Source organism: Podarcis gaigeae (assembly GCF_964106915.1).
Source record: "Podarcis gaigeae genome assembly, chromosome: 7".
NCBI classification, from domain to species: domain Eukaryota; kingdom Metazoa; phylum Chordata; class Lepidosauria; order Squamata; family Lacertidae; genus Podarcis; species Podarcis gaigeae.
The window spans coordinates 2,940,827-2,960,745 of NC_139683.1; the positions used below are offsets into that span (position 1 = coordinate 2,940,827).

General features: G+C 48.0%; 1 protein-coding gene across 2 annotated transcripts in view; it reads right to left on the bottom strand.

Annotated features, from left to right (window-relative positions):
• Positions 1-16,342, bottom strand: part of ZC3H3 (zinc finger CCCH-type containing 3) — a 273,959-nt gene extending 257,617 nt beyond the window's left edge. The window contains exons 1-3 of one of the 2 annotated variants that reach the window (XR_014566778.1): positions 16,161-16,293; positions 13,756-15,151; positions 11,524-11,720 (exon numbers count right to left, since the gene is read on the bottom strand). Coding sequence is in view for 1 of the 2 variants with exons in the window: in XM_083749076.1 (XP_083605202.1) it covers positions 11,524-11,720; positions 13,756-15,151; positions 16,161-16,206 (1,639 nt within the window). In the remaining variant the exon portion in view is untranslated. Of the gene's footprint in view, positions 1-11,523; positions 11,721-13,755; positions 15,152-16,160 lie in introns of both variants that reach the window. The other variant, XM_083749076.1, reaches the window with a different exon arrangement.
• Positions 16,343-19,919: the final 3,577 nt, after the last annotated feature.

Sequence of the window (19,919 nt, forward strand, 5' to 3'; positions counted from 1 at the left end):
GAACACGCAAATAACTATCGCCAAACTGCAATTCGGACGCCAAGAGACGAACTTGCACAAAACCTTTCTCTTGCCAAATTCTGCTCCCTGATCCAGGTCACATCCCTGCGGAAGGGGTCTTGAATCCTCCACGCCAAAAAGGCAGGCCCAAAACATGCAATTATCTTAAGTTCTGCAACTGGAATAAACTCCGGACGTGTGTGTTTTGATCCCACACAACTTCTGAGGATCCTGCAGAATATGTTCCCCCAGAATCCAGTTGGCATAAAGAGGGACAGGAGGGAAAGGGTTAGAATCATAGAATCCTAGAGTTGGAAGAGACCACAAGGGCCATCGAGTCCAACCCCCTGCCAAGCAGGAAACGCCATCAGAGCACTCCTGACATATGGGTGTCAAGCCTCTGCTTAAAGACCTCCAAAGAAGGAGACTCCACCACACTCCTTGGCAGCAAATTCCACTGTCGAACAGCTCTTACTGTCAGGAAGTTCTTCCTAATGTTTAGGTGGAATCTTCTTTCTTGTAGTTTGGATCCATTGCTCCCTGTCTGCTTCTCTGGAGCAGCAGAAAACAACCTTTCTCCCTCCTCTATGTGACATCCTTTTATATATTTGAACATGGCTATCATATCACCCCTTAACCTCCTCTTCTCCCGGCTAAACATGCCCAGCTCCCTTAGCCGTTCCTCATAAGGCATCGTTTTCAGGCCTTTGACCATTTTGGTTGCCCTCCTCTGGACACGTTCCAGTTTGTCAGTGTCCTTCTTGAACTGTGGTGCCCAGAACTGGACACAGTACTCCAGGTGAGGTCTGACCAGAGCAGAATACAGTGGCACTATTACTTCCCTTGATCTAGATGCAATACTCCTATTGATGCAGCCCAGAATTGCATTGGCTTTTTTAGCTGCCGGTTAATGTAGAGAGGGTGGCAGAAAATTGTATTGAGTTTCCGAGAGAAACAGGAGACAACAGAGTGAGAACCCAAAATGAAATATTCATATACTGCTTTGGACTTTTGCATCGCAACAATTAATAACTTTTTTTTTTTACTATTATCAAAAGTAATAATTATTACTGTTGCAGGAAGCAACAGTCACAGCCCTTGCTGCTTCTATGCTTTTGGATAGGGGTTTGCAACTTATCTTTTGAGCCTCTCTGTAAAAACACCAGGACCCAGAATGCTGGCTCTCACTCCAGAGACCACTTCTACTTTAGGTGGGTGGGAATGTGGAGCAGCCCAGTCACTGGTTATGAAACTCCTTCCCAAGGGAGGTCAGACAGGCCCCATCTCGGATGAATTTTAGGCAGGCCTCAACAATATTTTTAAGCCTTTAGGCTTTTAATTGTTGTAATTTTAGCCATTTTGGTTATTTGCTTTAATTCTACAGCCATAGAAGCATAGAATTGCAGAGTTGGAGAGCATTCAATTTTATTGCAAACCACCTTAGGGGTCTTTGTTAAAGCTGAAAGGCAGCAAAAATGTACAATGCTGCAAATCGTATGGGAACCTTACATGTAAGCAAAGTTGGGGTTCAAGAGGAGGAGCTCTCTACTCAATTTAGTCACAATGCCATGGAAAGCTGTTGACATGATGGAAGCTACGAAATAATGAAACGGGAAGAGATTGGCTACTCCGCAGTGAGAAGGTGGGGACTGGCATCTGCCCCCACCCATCCCAAACTGAAGCCACTCCACGTTCTTCAAAAGACACTCGACTGTTCAGAGATGCTGGAAAAGGCGTTTGATGAAGGTAGTCTCGAGGGAGAGAATAGGCAAGACAATGGCATTTCCGTGAAAACACAAATATGCAGACTAGAGTGACAAGGGGTGCCTGGTGCAGAAGGCTGGCCAAGGTGTAGGAAACAGAATCACAGAACTGTAGAGTTGGAAGGGTCCCCCAAAGCCATCTAGTCCAACCCACTTCAATGCAGGAATTGTGGCCCACGAATTTGAGACCATCCGCTTAACTTTGCAAGCGTGCTAGCCGTTTTGTCGCTGCACCGCTAGGAGGACAAACGCCATCCAAGAGATTTATGGAAGAGCAACAGAAACAAAGGAGAGGAAAACCTGAGTTAAAATCAAGTTAATTTAGATGTTTAAAATAGAAGGCAAAAAACACACCCGGCATTTGGGAATTGCCCAGAACCTAGGGAAGGGAGGAGGCGAAAGGATCCCTTAGCAGAGTTTTCCGAAAACATCCTTCCGAAAGAGCCTCTCAAGCACGCTGGAACGGTCCCCCGTAAAGTGCCAAGGGAACCCAACACTGTCACCCCAGCAGGCTGACGTAAGAGGCAGCAGCTGGGGTCGTGGCCAAGTATGTGAACTTTCGCAGCTTTGAAAAGCGAGGGGGTCCAAGTAGCTCCCTTACAGCATCGCTCCTCCGGGAAGAGTGTAATGATCTCTAAGCAAAGGCAACCTGTTTCTGAGAGCCACGGCTAGTAGCGATTTCAGGAGTTCCACTTTTCCGAGGGCAGCATGGCGGTGGGTTAGCAAACTCCACAGGGCAGCCAGAAGGTATCCAGGCAGGTAGGAGTAAAAACAGGCCGCTAAGAATAGAGACATGTGTGATACCATGCCAAGTGTTGCACCCGATACAACAGACTTTCCCATAACGAATGGAAAGGTGGGGAATAAGCATAGAAGCTGCCTTACACTGAGTAGGACCACTGGCCCAGTACTGTCTACACTGGCTGGCAGCAGCTCCCCTGAATTTCAGGCCTGGGAGAGCTCACTTAATCTCTGGGTCGTGGGTTCGAACCGCACATTGGGCCAAAGATTCCTGCATTCCAGTGGGATGGGCTGGAAGGTTCCTTCCAACTCAACAGTTCTACGATTCTACCTGGAGAACAGGATCAACAAGCACGAAGAAAAATAAAGGTTTTAAAAACATACCAAAATAAGTAAGTCTAACCACACAGCCATATTTAAATGCCCCAGCCTCTCTCACACACCAGGATGTTTTTGTATGTATTTTAATTTGCTTTTCTTCTTGCTGCTAACCTCCTTGGGAACTCGATTCTAGGCTGCCATACAAATGCCTAATATATATTCTTTAAATGAATATTTGTGTCTTGTTGCTGTTTTTTATATTAAAAAATAAATTCCAGTTATGTTTGCACAACACTAGAATGTTTTATGTATGGCAGCTGCAATTTTTGGCAGCTGCCAAAAGGGGGGGGGGGCTAATCTAGCTTTAGCCATGCACAAAAAAATCATATTTACCTATGACTAATTGAACCAGAATGTGAGAGGAGCATCCCACTGAAAATAATGCCCTGCTAACTCAAGCAACATCCACATTTGGTTATTTCAAATTGCTTTCAATGCTGTAGCCTCCCCTGGGACCTTAGGGTGAAGGGCAGGTAATAAAGAAATTATTATTACCATTATTTATAATAATTGTTATTATATGCACTGAACTGACACCCTGAGATTTTTGATCCAGCAAAATTTTTCGCAGGCGGATTCTCTCTGTCTGCATCAAGGCAATGGGAATCCTACCAGAAAAAAATGAGCAACACTTCCTTGCTCCACAAAGACTAGCCATGAAAGTTTGCAGGTGAAAAACCTTTGCAGAATCAGGCCAAGACAACCGGAGGTCAGAAGTGAAATTCTGAAAATGAGGCCAAATAAACCCCCACCGTGAACATCTTTTAATATACTCAGTATGGAATTGAGACTTGCTTTCCTATTTCTGTTTGAGACCGATTAGCCAGCCACGCACAGGAAAATAACATCTTCGTTTTGCACAGACGCACTCCCAACAGCAAGCTCGGGATTCTCGTTGTTTCAAGGTATTATCTCGGCAATCTCAGCGTTTTCACTCCCTCATCTTCCGTCATTAGAAACTTGAGCATGAAACTGTAATTAACCTAAGCAATCCTCATTTACTGCAGATCTTGAAAGGGGTGGGAGGGGGGAGGGATACTTGTGAAATTAACAATAGCGTGACACAGGCGGAGCACAATCCCTCGTCTCCTCTGCCATCCCCATGGAATCGAAGGCACGGCGTGCAACTTGCAGCTGTGCTCCGGCAAACTTCCACTCTCTGTATCTTGCACGTTCCTGCTGGGTTGCACTTTCATATTTCCCCTTTCCAAAGGACATGTCCCTGCAGCAAAGGAATCGTCGATCTCTCTGATTCCCCAAACACAAGCATTCTGTGCTTATCCGTTTTTTGGAACTCTTAAGCATCTAATAATCCGCTCCAATAAAGGCTTACACGAATCCCAAATTATGGGCTTCACATGCCCACCCACCCAAATGCCATTTGGCACTTTCAGTTCTGCGCCCTTCACACAGGCTCCCTGAACCTGCAGTTCTCAACTGGGACGTCATGAAGCTTTAGTGCAAGGCAGAAAAAAATGCATACATGCTGTATCACTCTATTTTTAAGTGCATGTGTACACTTAGCAGAAGGGGAGACACACAACCACCTAGTCTGTCGGTGCAGTCTAAGGGGAGGAACAGAAAAACGTTTAAATTACCGCTGGTTCAGCTGAAATCGGGAGCATTGTTTGTTTGGGATTCTAGTGCACCAGGTCGTAGGCATCTGAGTTTGACTGAGAGAGGGAAAGCTCACAGAACCAGCTCTTTCCACCGGTTACCAAAACCGTGACCGCCCTGTCATATAAGTTTCCAATCAGACGGCCCAGTGGCAAGTTGGAAAATAACCTGGGCTCCTCAAAGCTCTGACACAATATCCGGATATTGGATTTAGCAATGCGACTGAGTTGGAAAGTGGGAAAGATGACCTGCAGTTCTCACGCAGAGTTACTCGAGATGCGCAGGACGGCAGGAGCATGGAGAGCTGGGAGGGAAAGCCAACTCCCTGCTCCACACGGATCCTTCCATGAGCAAAAGTTATCCATCAAGGCAGAAGCTGGGCACTTTGCCGCTCCCTGGCACCAAGTGCTGTGGAAGCCAAGGAGACTTCTATTGCCTTTTAAATATTACACTATCAACAGCCTGCATCCTTCCACGCATGAACGAAGGCACGTCAGTTGTGCCTTGCGGGGGACATTACAAAGGAGGGACACACAGAAAAACACACGGCTCTTCTGGCACCTTTGTAATATTCTGCAATTCCCCACGGGCAAAGAGAGGCAGGCCACACTGCTGAACAATGCAGTTTTGAATTCAATTAAAGTGATTATCTGTTGTGCCAAATAAATTGTGTACAGCATATATCCTGTAGCACTTTACACCTTCGGGCTCATTATTTCCTAACTGTTTCCTCCTGTTTATGCGCTTTCAAATTAAATCGCTGATAATATGCGCCAAAATAAAAAATGAGCACACCTTGTCCGAAGAAAATTGATTCTCCTTTTCTCCTGAAGCGGGCGATTGCCAGGTTTTATATACTCGGTTCCTGGCGATCATTAGTAATTCAATTTTCTTTTTATTAGCCCCCTTATCTGCTGAGCAATATAGTGGCAGAGCTGACCTCTTTCGCACGGGTAAATGTTTAAAATCTTTTCCCTGATTAATTTTGCCAGTTAAGGAAAAGAGGAGAAATGGCCCGGCTCTTAGCCATCACAATGAATATAGCTTAATGTTGATTGTGATGGAATTTCTAATGCCAAGGAAATTGATTGAACGCAGCAATTATGCCGCAATACTAACTCAAGGGAAATGGGATAGTTTTCTCCTGGCCATAGTCTTTTGGTTATTTAAAACAATCCAATTTGCAAGGATAATTATATATTAGTGTTTTATCTGCCACTTGAAATGAACATGGGAGTTTTGATACTGGCCCAGCATTAGCAGGTTATTGCTGCAAATTACTTGATATCTGCTTTCTTTCACATAAAGAGGAAATTAGGCAATCAATTACCAGAAAAAGGTGGACGAGGGAGAATGCAAGGGGCAAGACTGCCCTCTACAGGTCAGAGGGGAGGAGGCGTCACGTGAGCCCTTGCCGGAATGAGGACGGTCCCGTCCTGACTCTGTGGCTGTCAGTCAAAGAGTCTGGACAGGCACCAATCATACAGGGGGGTCACAGCCCCACGGGCACCCTCCGGAAAACACCGCAAGCAGCTGCCTGCACGCACAAGCAAGGGAGCCTTTGCTAGCAGGCGATGTTAGAGAGATGGAAAGTTGGGAGACAGAGGCGGCGGCAGCCCCGTGCCAAAGTGTTTGCTTTATAAACCCTCAAAAGAATCATGCCCGGGTCTTGTACCGAACACCCAAAGCTCCAGCAGATGTCAGCAGAGTCGACACAAGCGATCAGAGAAGCAGGGGGAATGTCACAGCATTGATTTTACTGGGGTGAGGAAAGGTTCACAACGCCCGGCCGCTCGAACATGACCCCCCCTCCATGCTGCTGCCCACTTGTTTCATTAAGGAACAAGACTCCCCCAGGGGCCCAGACCCTCGGCTGCCAGCGGCAGCGCCCCCTCCCCTCCAGCACCAAGCACCAGGCAGGATGAGGCCCTACATCAGCCAGGCAAGCTGCCCCAATAAATGGTCTGCCTCAAGGTTTGTGTGCCACTCCAGATGTGACTCTCGTGCATACAAACAAGAGTAACGTATAATAATAATAATAATAATAATAATGAATTTTATTTATACCCCGCCCTCCCCAGCCAAGACCAGGTTCAGGGCGGCTAACACCAAATATAAAAACACTTGATTGAAATACAGCTTAAAAAACAAGATTAAAATACAACATTAAAACATTAAAATGCAGCCTCATTTCAGTGGAAACTCAATCGAAAACTTGGGGGGGGGAATGAAAATGTCAAGTCTTCACCAAGACCAACTATCCAGACTGGTCCTACATGGGCCAGAAAAAAGCCAGGGAAGTCCCCAAATAGGAGTTCCAACACAGAAGGAGAAAGGAAAAAAGAAAGAGGGAGAGGGAATCAAACTGACTCCAAGCCAAAGGCCAGGCGGAACAACTCTGTCTTACAGGCCCTGTGGAAAGAAATCAGATCCCGCAGGACCCTGGTCTCATGAGACAGAGCGTTCCACCAGGCCGGAACCAGTGTTGAAAAGGCCCTGGCTCTGGCTAATCTGACTTCCTTAGGGCCCGGGACCTAAGGGTGTTGCTATTTAGGGACCTTAAGGTCCTCTGTGGGTCATACCAGGAGAGGCATAAAAGTGTCTTATAAGGATGCTGGATCTTGAGTATAGGTTTCCAGGCAATTTCAGACCTCCTTAGAGCACATGCCCCATTTGCAATTTGCAAGCATGAAGAGCAAGATCTCAGATTCGTCGGAGACCTGAACAGTTATCATCAGCCTGACCACAGAACTGAAGGATAGTAATCTGTTAAGAATCCACCTCGACAAACCGTTCTGCAACTCCAAGCAGGGGTGGGGAGGTGGGCTTCTGCCCACTCTAAAATGGGAAAATATATTGTTGTCGATAGTCTATCCTGCTATTGGACACCCGCCACTTCGCCAACCGCCCGAAAAGACAGAAGGCGATTCACAGAAGCCAGATTATGCCAGCCTCCCACTGCCCCAAAAGTCACACCCAAGTATCTAGACAAGCCCAGATGAAGGCTCAGTGAATTGGTTCACACCATGTTACACCAGAGGTTTGGGGTGGCCTGGACCAGAAGCTGGCTTGCATCCGCATCCATGAAGACAGTGCGAAACGTGAAATGGAGTGCCACTGATCACCCATTTTGCCCAAAGCAACCCACAAAGTTTTGCACACTCTTGAAGCCACCATAAATGCAAATGCTCCCCTTCAACACACTGAATTTATCAACACAAAGGTCTGGCAAAGCACAGAGGCCATACAACATTTTGGTTTGTTCCCATTTCGACCAAAGCAAAAAAGCTGTGGGGACCAGTTAGGAAAGAATTCGTGATATTAAACTACAGCTTAAAGTTGGTTTGATATCCTGATTTGTTCCAGTGCTGGCAACCAAGGCTTCCTGTTTGGGACCATAAAAAAGAAAACTATGGCGTGATAATAATCTGAGATTAAGTGACTTGCTAGACAAAAACGTCCCCAAGCAACTTGCAAAATATTTATAAGCATAAGCAAAAATACATTCTAATATACCGTATTTTTCCGTCTATAAGACACCCCCATGTATAAGACGCCCCCTATTTTGGGGGACTCAGATTTAAGAAAAGGGAAGAAGACACTATCCGTGTATAAGACACCCCCCTAATTTTGGACATTATTTTTGAGGGGGGGGACCTAGTCTTATACACAGAAAAATGTGGTAAATACTTTTACAGAAAACGCATGCAAGTCATTAAAAATCCACAAACCAACACCACTAACCATACAAGCATCAAAAATCTTCACAGGCCCAACTAACATAAAACAACATAGTAATGAGGGGAAAGGTAAGTTTTTACCAGATGCTGAAAATATGTCAATGAAGGACCCAGAAGGACTTCACTAGGTAGAGCTTTGTGCAAAAGGGGTGCCACAACTGAAAAGACTTATCCTCTGTGCCTTCCAAAAGGAGGATCCTGGAGAATCATGGAATTGTAGAGTTGGGAGGGATCCAAAGGTCATCTGGTCCAACCCCCTGCAATGCAGGAATCTCAGCTAAAGCTTCCATGACAGATGGCCATCCAACCTCTGCTTAAAAGGCTCCAAGGAAGGAGAGTTCACAACCTCCTTTCTTGGAGCTTGAAGACATGGGTTCGAGTCCTACCCTCCGGAGCAGGAGAAAACAAGCTTGCTCCATCTTCCATGGAACAGCCCTTGAGATAGCTGAAGATATCTATCATATCTCCTCTCTTCCGAGCTAAACATACCCAGTTCCTTCAACCATTCCTCATAAGGCTTGGCTTCTAGACCCTTGATCACCTTGGTTGCTCTCCTCTGCACATACATCTTCCAGCTTGTTAACATCCTTCTTAGACTGTGATGCCCAGAACTGGACACAGTATTCCAGGTGTGGTCTGACCAAGGAAGAATAGAGTGGTACTGTTACTTCCCTTGTTCTGGACACTAGACTTCTGTTGGTGCCGCCTAGAACAGCATTCACATTTTTTGCTGCTGCATCACACTGCTGGCTCATGTTAAGGCTTGTGGCCCAAGAAGAGTCCCAAGAGCATATCTTTCACTTTCTGATTTGAGTTACTCTTTTTGCAAACAGAGTAGTGACAGGGTTGCATGCACAGGCAAAAGTCCCAATCATATATTGGTTTAATAACCCAATATACAAACATCGGAATGAGTGCTTCCCACCCTGTGGGTCTTGAGGCCTGTGCAGGTGGGTCATGGGTTATAAGCAAAACCCAAAATAATTATTTCTTGCAATCCCTAATGGTTGAGATTAATACCTCTTGCAGATTTTTGTTTCGTTGGCATATTTTAATGCTGTGCTGACACTCACAGCTGAACATAGCAAAGGCTCGAGACTTACATTTCAACCCTTGGGAACTGCTTGCTGGCAGCAGAGAAGAACTAAGGCAGGAGTAGGCAAACTAAGGCCCGGGGGCTGGATCCAGCCCAATCGCCTTCTCAATCCGGCCCACAGACAGTCCGGGAATCAGCGTGTTTTTACATGAGTACAATGTGTACTTTTATTTTAAATGCATCTCTGGGTTATTTGTGGGGCATAGGAATTCGTTCATTATTATTTTTTTCCAAAATATAGTCCGGCCCCCCACAAGGTCTGAGGGACAAGTTGAAAAAGTTTGCTGACCCCTGAACTAAGGTCTGAAATTCATGTGGATTTGGACTTGCGGATTGCCATTCCCAAAAATTTGGGAGCCACTGGTCTGAATGAAGCCAGCAGCTCATCGAGTTAGGGAGCAGTCAGGACCGATTCCAACAGTCTTTGTAACATCCGGATCCTATGTGAGCCTGCTCAGAAGTAAGTCCCGCTGAGTTCAATTTGACTGACTCACAGGTGTTTAGAGCTGCTGCCTAAAAAGTCAGAAGTCACACATATCCACATGTCAAAGACTCAAAAGTATGGAGGAAAGGAGTGTGGGAAGTTTATTCTTGAAAAGAAGTCACACATAATAGTTACCGGTGCAGCAGCCTCTTTTCAGAACTGTGAAACTGCCAGAAGATTACAAGTGTTCCGCACTTGGCCAACCCTCAAGAAACAGCTACAAAAACCACCCAGTTGCCAAGAAATTCCAGGATGACACTTCCCAAAATACTCCCTGGTTAAGAGTCTGCCTCTTTAGTGTATTTAGTTGCTGATAAATCAACATGTATACAGGTGGAGTGAAGGTGGCGAGAAAGTGAACAACAAAGTGCTACAAAAAGCAGTCACTTCTTCCTAAAAGCAAAACTCCTCTAGGTTTTTCTTAACTTTGCCAAACACATTAAAGAGTGCATAACTACCTTGAATTGCTCAGGGATGTCAGGCTTGGCTTTACAACATTTACTTGGATTAATTCCATACGAGGAACTGAGGATCCTGGAGACACCAGAACAATTTCTAGAACCCTTTAACAAGCAAACAAGGCACTCTGGCATTTGTGTGCAACGCTTCGGCGTTTTTTAATCTACAAAATAATAATGACCCACCTTCACCAGACTTTTTATAAATAAGCGTACATGATTACTTCACATCAACCTGGCACTCAAGATGCTGACTGAGCCCAGAGGGACTCTTAACCCAAAGCACTAACAGGTAGCAGGGGGTTGTTTTTTCCATTGCATTATCCTGCCCATACCATCTAGGAAGTTCACAAATCAGTAAAATGCAATCTAGCCCCTTTCCCTCCCACAGCACCCCAACCCCCAGCCGGTATTAGAAATTGAGATGTGTTAAGCTAGGAGCCAAATGGCTCTTTAAACCAGTCACTAAAACAAAATGCTTAGCTGCCATTTTGGGGGCAGTCGGCTCAAAAGTCGTGCCAAAGGGACAGAATAATCAAAGAAATGGAACGAGATGCGGTTCAGTTGGGCTGGAGAAGCAAATCGGTGACTTACACTGCCGGCTTTCCAGGAAAAAATCACACAGAGGACATGGCCAAGCCACGTGAAGAAGACGAAAAAGAAGAAGAGTTTGGATTTGATACCCCGCTTTATCACTACCCGAAGGAGTCTCAAAGTGGCTAATGTCCTCCTTTCCCTTCCTCCCCCACAACAAATACTCTGTGAGGTGAGTGGGGCTGAGAGACTTCAGAGAAGTGTGACTAGCCTAAGGCATAGCTGTCAACTTTTCCCTTTTCTTGCGAGGAATCCTATTCGGAATAAGGGAATTTCCCTTAAAAAATGGGAAACGTTGACAGCTATGGCCCAAGGTCACCCAGCAGCTGCATGTGGAGGAACGGAGACACGAACCCAGTTCGCCAGATTACGAGTCTACCGCTCTTAACCACTACACCACACGTAATATACGTAAGCACACGTGACCAATATGTGCAACCAGAATCCAGTTTTTAAATCTTTGTTAGGGAAAGGAGTCTCGCAGCCAGGTCTCCAACTCTTCCAGCAGAGTTGGCCAAAGCAAGAGAGAGAATCTCAACCAACACCATGCTTCTCCGAACCAGAGCAACAGGAGTTCCCAGGACAAGGCGCTGGTGTATTAAAAAGCACAACAGTAAACCAAGAAACAGATTTCCAAGCTTGTTCTTACCTTCTTTGGCCAAAAGGTGGGTCCGGGATGCCGGCAGCCGGCGCAGTCTGTGCTTGCCAATCTGCACCAGGCCTTTGGATCCGGCTTTCCTGGCAGTGGGCGATCCCCTTCCCCGAGGAGAGTTCCTTTTCCTGAGACAATAGCGGCTTCTCAGAAGCACGGTAGGGAAGGACGGGCTCCTCTTATCAGTCGGGGAGCTGGAAGAACAGAAGAAGTCACTGTGGTGTAGTCCTCAAGCACATCACACTCGGACCATGAGCAGATTCATAGGGCAGTCTCACATGGGGGGGGGGGGAGCTCTCAGCCAAAACCCCTTTTATGCTATCAGGGCTCCAGGCAGCTGCAGGAATGATTCAGCCCAGCCCCCGCATAGAGAAAGGTGACTCAAATACACTCAGAGATGAATGGAGCTTCATCCACTGATAGCTCCACCTTCCAGGTCCATCTTACAAAAAGCAAATCCAACGAAAGTTATATGTTCTGCATATTTATACTGCTCAGTAGTATAGTGTATCGTATAGTAGTATAGAATGGATGCTTTTGAATTCTGGTGCTGGAGGAGACTCTTGAGAGTCCCATGGATTGCGAGAAGATCAAACCTCTCCATTCTGAAGGAAATCAGCCCTGAGTGCTCCCTGGAAGGACAGATCCTGAAGCTGAGGCTCCAAGACTTTGGCCACCTCATGAGAAGAGAAGACTCCCTAGAAAAGACCCTGATTTTGGGAAAGATGGAGGGCGCAAGGAGAAGGGGACGACAGAGGACAAGATGGCTGGACAGTGTTCTTGAAGCTACCAGCATGAGTTGGACCAAACTGCGGGAGGCAGCGGAAGACAGGAGTGCCTGGTATGCTCTGGTCCATGGGGTCACAAAGAGTCGGACACAACTAAACAACAACAACAGCAGCATAGTGTTCATTACGAAGTGGTGCTGGTAAAATAATCACAGGTACCAGCCCATCTTTCCAACGCTGCACTAGAAAGTGGTGAAGGGGGACCAATAATCCAAAACCTCATGTTCTGTAGTTGCAATAAGTTGCACCAGCAGACTGAATGTTACTTGGTTTTTGTGGAAGAAATTGTGCAAAATCTGATCTACATGTTTAGCCCTGCAAACTAGAATCAAAGAACATCGGGGAGTGTGGTGGAATACATAGAAGCAGAGGGTTAGGGACTAGGGACCACAAGAAAGAAATACGAAATATACAAGGGTAGATATTTGAAGGCAACCACCATAAAACCTCACACAGGCGAATCGCATGTCTTAATGTTCCATGCACACCGACAGTTAGCACACCAGGGAATAGCTTAGCCTACAATTCTTTAACCTGGCATGCTAGCTTTCTAGAGGAAGGATGTTTCTGATGTGGGGAATAATGCACTCATGCACTCCTAATATCTGCATTCTGAAATGGTACGTGCCCTTATGTGTTCTTGCACCTAAGACTCTGGACTTCAGGCCAGGGGGGAAAATAACCAGATACCGTATTTTTCGCTTTATAAGACGCAGCGGACCACAAGACGCACCTAGTTTTTGGAGGAGGAAAACAAGAAAAAAAATATTCTGAATCTCAGAAGCCAGAACAACAAGAGGGATTGCTGCACAGCGAAAGCAGCAATCCCTCTTGCTGTTCTGGCTTCTGGGATAGCTGCGCAGCCTGCATTCGCTCCATAAGACGCACACACATTTCCCCTTACTTTTTAGGAGGGAAAAAGTGAGTCTTATAGGGCAAAAAATACGGTACTATATGTACTGCTAGAAATTAGAATCTAGCAGGTGAAAAAAACTGGGAAGCATTTTCCCAGCTAGAGTGGATCCCACGGTTGTCATGAATTTGCTCGCTGCTTTACCTACCCAGACACATCTGGTGCCCCAAACATACAATCCACCTGAACTCTCATCCCCAGGCTCTGACAGAGCTCATTCCACACTTTGCAATGCAAAAACAAGTGCTTTCATGTGCCCCAGCAGCTGCATTGAAGTGGTAAGCATTACTATAGGGCAGGCACATTCAACTCCCAAGAGACTGCAATCTACTCACATTATAAAAATACTACCCATTGTTACTGACAGGCAAAGTTGTTGAGCTTTTTTGGGTGGGGGGGGTGGAGATCACTAAGCATCATCTACCATAGACACCCTGCAATCTACCGGTAGATCACGATCCACCTGTTGGACATGCCTGCTCCAGGAGAAAGTCTTGGGAATTTCTCCCAACGCAACCAGTAACTTACCTGGCGTTTCCCTTCCTCTTTATGATTTTGGTCCGGCTCTTCAGTTTGTAACTAAAAGACCCACTATTCCCAGAGGGTGATCTGGGGCTGCCGTGACCAAGAGGCCCACGTCTCACAGTCTGAACGGAAGCGCCAGCTCCCACAGAATGAGAAACTCCAAGCCCAACACATTCCTTACGCTGCCACGTGAATGCAGAGGTGGATGGAGACGGAGACAGCGGGAGACTGGAGGCCTTCCACTTGTACAGGCTGGAAGAAACCCCCAGCTTGGACTGCGGGTTGGATTTCTTTTGCTTTGATCCCAATTCCCCCTTCGGGAGTAACTTGGGACTTCTCTCTGCACCAACAGCAAACTTGCGTGCATTTTCAGAGGCTCTGGGAGAAGCCCATTTTTTCACAGTACGGGGCGATTTGCTCGGATTCGCCACCCACGTGTAGTTGTTCCTCCTGAACTTTGGAGATTTGATGGAGGCCGGCGAGGTAGGAGCTCCATGGAGAGCAGGTGCTGAATGTTTGTCCTTGGAGAGGCTCGTCCCAACAGCTGAAGGAACTTCCCAAGTCGAAGCAGCAGCAGACTTCTCAGCAAGCCTCAGCGCGCTGGGCTTCTCCGTCACTGCAGGCGTTTGCTGCGAACTACGCAGGGCTGGAACCTCTGGTGCTGGTTCATTCCTCACCAACAGACCACTCACTTTATGATCAGGCAATGTCAGGGGCTGCTGCTGAGGCTCAGATTTCAACGTAACGGCGCTCTCACTGATAGTCCTGCACAAGTCCGGGGCCGATTCCGATGCACCCTGAACAGAAGGCCCCTTCCAACACTCGGCAGGCATGTCAACCTTCTCCTTAGCAAAGGCCTTGCAAGGCAGCGACTGAGACAAGGTGGAGGCGCTCAGTGCTTTAGTCTTTTTCGAGCCAGCACCCGAAGGCCAAGCAGTCCTGCTCACACATCCTCTAGACACAGCTGGGCCTTCTGTTGCTTCCGCAGAGCTCAGACGGGATCCTGGGGCAGCAGTGCTGGCCGCTGCCGAGCCAGACTGCACCCCAACGACAATATTTCCATCTGCACTGAGGCTGATGCTTCTTCCCGAGAGCGCAGCCTGTGGCTCAGTTGCCTCAGGGCTTGCGTGGCTCAGGCTGGTCCGAGAAGCACTAGCAGAAACGCTGGTTGCAGAACAAAGTGCCGGCCGAGGCGGGACGTTGACTAGAGAATATTTCTTTCTCCAGGCATTAGGACCACTCTGGCGAGGCTGAAAATCTCTCTGGGTTTGCTGGGAAAATCTAGCAGAGAAAGCAGTACCGCTAAAGGCAGGCAGCCTGGGATTCTGCCACTGAGGTGCTGGGGCAGGTGGGGCAATTGGTGTATTCCCATGGATGTTTTTATGGTTGTTGATGAGACCTAGAAGGAGAGAAGGAAAAGATTCCATTAGTTATGCCTTCAAGCATCCCTCCAGCAGTACCTTGAAGGATCTGCAACACAATTTTATTTCCAAACCAAGACATATTCCACATAGATCGGCATCATGCATGTTTCTGCAGGATGTAGCCCTGCCTGTAAGAAGTCATATTCCGTCCCACCCGAATGAACAGAACATATGAAGCCCCATTACAATACAAAAAAAAAATAATCGACGACCAAACCCAAATACATTTAAACCTAACTGCCCCGCGACGGGGTGAGCTCCCATTGCTCGGTCCCTGCTCCTGCCCACCTAGCAGTTCGAAAGCACGTCAAAGTACAAGTAGATAAATAGGTATCGTTCCGGCGGGAAGGTAAATGGCGTTTCCATCCGCTGCTCTGGTTCGCCAGAAGCAGCTTAGTCCTGCTGGCCACATGATCCGGAAGCTGTACGCCGGCTCCCTTGGCCAATAAAGCGAGATGAGCGTTGCAGCCCCAGAGTCGGCCACGACTGGACCTATGGTCAGCGGTCCCTTTACCTTTACCTAAGCCTCTTGGGGCAGGGACCGGAGTTGAACCACCCTGAGACCTCTGGGTATAGGGCAGTATACAGTGTTACCTCTGGTTAAGTACTTAATTCGTTCCGAAGGTCCGTTCTTAACCTGAAACTGTTCTTAACCTGAAGCACCACTTTAGCTAATGGGGCCTCCTGCTGCTGCTGCTGCTGCGCCGCCGGAGCACAATTTCTGTTCGTATCCTGAAGCAAAGTTCTTAAACTGAAGCACTATTTCTGGGTTAGCGGAGTCTGTAACCTGAAGCGTATGTAACCCGAGGTACCACTGTGATACTATTGTTGGAGCAATGATAATAATATCAATGTGTTGTATTGAAGAAGAAGAATGCAATAATAATAATAATAATAATAATAATAATAATAATAATATAGAGTAAGCCCCTCGCCCCCCTCCCCTCGGGCCCAAGGGCCCCCCCGGACGCCTGGGTCCCTCACCTTGAAGCAGGCGAATCTGGCGCCTCAGCTGCTCCTTCTCCTCCATCCCCGGCTCTTCCGGCTGCTGCCTCAGCCGGCAATTCCTCGCCTACCTGCCCCGGGCGTCACTGCTGCGCGCCGCCTCCAGGTCCACAGCTCCGTCCGCTTCCGTGTACGTCATCGCCCCGCGCGCCCGGCGGTTTTCTTTCTTTTCCTTCCAGGAGATATGCGTGCGGCCACACACTTCCGGTTTCCACTCGAGCGCGGCTACGAAATGCGGGGACGCGCAAAAAGCGCGGCGCCGAACGAGACCGCCGATGCTTCTATACCTACGCAGGGCACTCGGGATAGGTCGCTGCCGCCACTCACTCACCCATCATCCCCGCCCCAGGCCCTGCCGATTGAGAACCGGAAGTGTCGTTACGCGATTCATTAAACTCTGCGGCGCTCGGGCTTTGGATTTGACTGACCTCTGTGTGATTTGCGTGGCTGCGCTTTCCACACTTTGCCTAAGGCTCGCAGGCAGCTCCTCTTTCCTGGCAGGGTCCTGCTGTCAACACGGGTCGGCCAGGTGCCTCCAGGGGAACCCACAAGGATTTCCAGAACCACAGAACTGTAGAGTTGGAAGGGCCCTCCCAGGGTCATCTAGTCCAACCCCCTGCAATGCAGTAAGGCAGAGACTAGCACTTACTTGTGTGAGTGTCTGGAGGCGGTTGGAGGATGGATGGCGGCTAATGGATTGAGGCTGAATCCTGACAAGACAGAAGTACTGTTTTGGGGGGACCGAGGGCAGGCGGGTGTGGGGGACTCCCTGGTCCTGAATGAGGCAACTGTGCCCCTGAAGGACCAGGTGCGCAGCCTGGGAGTCCTTTTGGAGGCACAGGTTAATTCTGTGTCCAGGGCAGCTGTTTATCAGCTCCATCTCGTACGCAGGATGAGACCCTCCGTGCCCGCAGACGGTCTCGCCAGAGTAGTGCATGCTCTGGTTATCTCCCGCTTGGACTACTGCAATGCGCTCTATGTGGGGCTACCTTTGATGGTGACCCAGAAACTACAACTAATCCAGAATGTGGTAGCTAAACTGGTGACTGGGAGTGGCCACCAGGACCACAAAACACTGGTCGGTCCTGAAAGACCTACATTGGCTCCCAATAGGTTTCCGAGCACAATTCAAAGTGCTGGTGCTGACCTTGAAAACCCTAAACGGCCTCGGCCCAGTATACCTGAAGGAGCGTCTCCACCCCCATCGTTCTGCCCAGACACTGAGGTCCAGCTCCGAGGGCCTTCTGGTGGTTCCCTCATTGCGAGAAGCCAAGTTACAGGGAACCAGGTGGAGGGCCTTCTCAGTAGTGGCACCCGCCCTGTGGAACGCCAGGAGTCCCAGACATTCAACGAAGCTGAGATGCTGCTGGATTCTGGGCAGATAAGTCCTTCTTCACCCAGCACACTGTTAACCTGTGGAACTCACTGCCACAGGAGGCAGCGATGAACACCGAATTTGGATGGCTTTAAAAGAGTGCTGGGCAAATCCATGGAGGGCTATTGGTGGCTATTAGCCGCATCGGCTATGCCATTCGTGATCTGTTTGTTTTTATCTGTAGGCTCTATTTTACATAAGATGAATATTATTGTTGCGGGTATTGAGAGAGGTCAACCTGCATCAGGCATCCCCAAACTCCAGATGTTTTTGGGACTACAATTCCCATCATCCCTGACAGTGGGTCCTGTTAGCTAGGGTTGATGGGAGTTGTGGTCCCAAAACATCTGGAGGGCCGAGTTTGGGGGTGCCTGATCTGGATGGTGCCCTGAGTACCTTCCAGTTCTTGAGCTCCTGTAGCCAGTGAGGGTGAGACTCTTAATAGAGGAGGTTGCTGAAGTAGTTTGATGAGCACTTTGTAAGACTTGGCCACTTGTGTTCTCAGCAGCATCACAAAAGAATGAGTTGGGCTGCAAGAGCTGCGACTGAGTGATGGTGACCTCCAGGCTAAGAGGTGGGCCTTTCCTGCACCCCCTTTCCTAGCTGCTAGGTAATAATAATAATAATAATAAATAATAATAATAATAATAAATTTTATTTATATCCCGCCCTCCCCAGCAGAAGCTGGGCTCAGGGCGGCTAACAACAATCAAAATAATCCAACATTCTAAAAACATTCATTATAAAATTAATTAAAATCAAATTGATGGCAACCATCAAGCAAAATTCTGTGCAGATTGCCAGAGGAGGGGGTCAGCCTGCGCCCTGACCAAAGGCCTGGTGGAACAGCTCTGCCTTGCAGGCACTGCGGAAAGATGTCAGGTCCTGCAGGGTGCTAGTCTCTTGTGACAGAGTGTTCCACCAGATTGGAGCCGCGGCCGAGAAAGCCCTGGCTCTAGTTGAGGCCAGCCTAACCTCTGTGGCCCAGGAACTCCAAGATGTTTTTATTTGCAGACCGTAAATTTCTCTGTGGGGCATACCAGGAGAGGCGGTCCTGTAGGTACGAGGGTCCTAGGCCGTATAGGGCTTTAAAGGTTAAAACCAGCACCTTAAACCTGACCCTGTACTCCACCGGGAGGCAGTGCAGCTGGTGTAGCACCGGATGAATATGATCTCACAGCGAGGACCCCACTGGAGTTTCTGGGTCAGTCTCAAGGGCAGCCCCACATAGAGCGAGTTACAATAATCCAGTCTGGAGGTGACCATCGTGTGGATCACAGTGGCTAGGTCAGGGCGAGAGAGGTAAGGAGCCAACTGCTTAGCTTGGCGGAGATGAAAAAATGTAGGAAAAGGTAGGAAAACAATAGCCAGTATGGGATCACAGAATCGTAGAGTCGGAAGGGACCCTGAGGGTCATCTAGTCCAACCCCCAGTAATGCCGGAATCTCATCTAAAGCATCCATGACAGATGACCATCCAGCCTCTGTTTCAGAACCTCCAAGGAAGGAGACTCCACCACCTTCTATCCCATGGTCAAACAGCTCTTACTGTCAGAAAGGTTTTCCGTATGTCAGTCAGAATCTCTGTTCTCATAACTTGAATCACCGGTCTGAGTCCTACCCTCCAGAGCTGGAGAAAACAAGCTTGCACCCTCTTCCATTTGCCAGCCCTTGAGATATTTGCAGATGTCTATTCTATCTCCTGTTGTCTTTGTCCATGGAGTTTTCTTGGCAGGGACACTGGAGTGGCTTGCTGGTTCCTGCTCCAGGTTGGACAGTGTTCTCGAGTGCTCACTGGAAGGACAGATCCTGAAGCTGAGGCTCCAAGACTTTGGCCACCTCATGAGAAGAGAAGACTCCCTGGAAAAGACCCTGATGTTGGGAAAGATGGGGGCACAAGGAGAAGGGGACGACAGAGGACGAGATGGTGGGACAGTGTTCTCAAAGCTACCAGCATGAGTTTGACCAAACTGCGGGAAGCAGTGGAAGACAGGAGTGCCTGTCATGAAGAGTTGGACACGACTAAACAACTGAACAACAACAATCCTCTCTCCTCTCAGTCTCCTCTTTTCCAAGCTAAACATACCCAGATCCTTCAAGCATTCCTCATCAGGCTTGGTTTGATCAGAGCTGGAAAGAGACTGGAAACTGGAGACACAGAGACATGCTTACTCTGTGCTGGAACCAAAGCTGTTCCTAATGGAGAAGTGAGATCTGCTGGAGTGCGAAGGCCGTGAAACCCCTCCCACACACACCTTATTCTTGGGTTGTATATGCATGCGAACAAAACCATATACCCAAAGAAGCCACAATCCTCTCCGCTGACCTTCGATCCAAACTGGATAAGTGCTTGGAAGCCCTGGA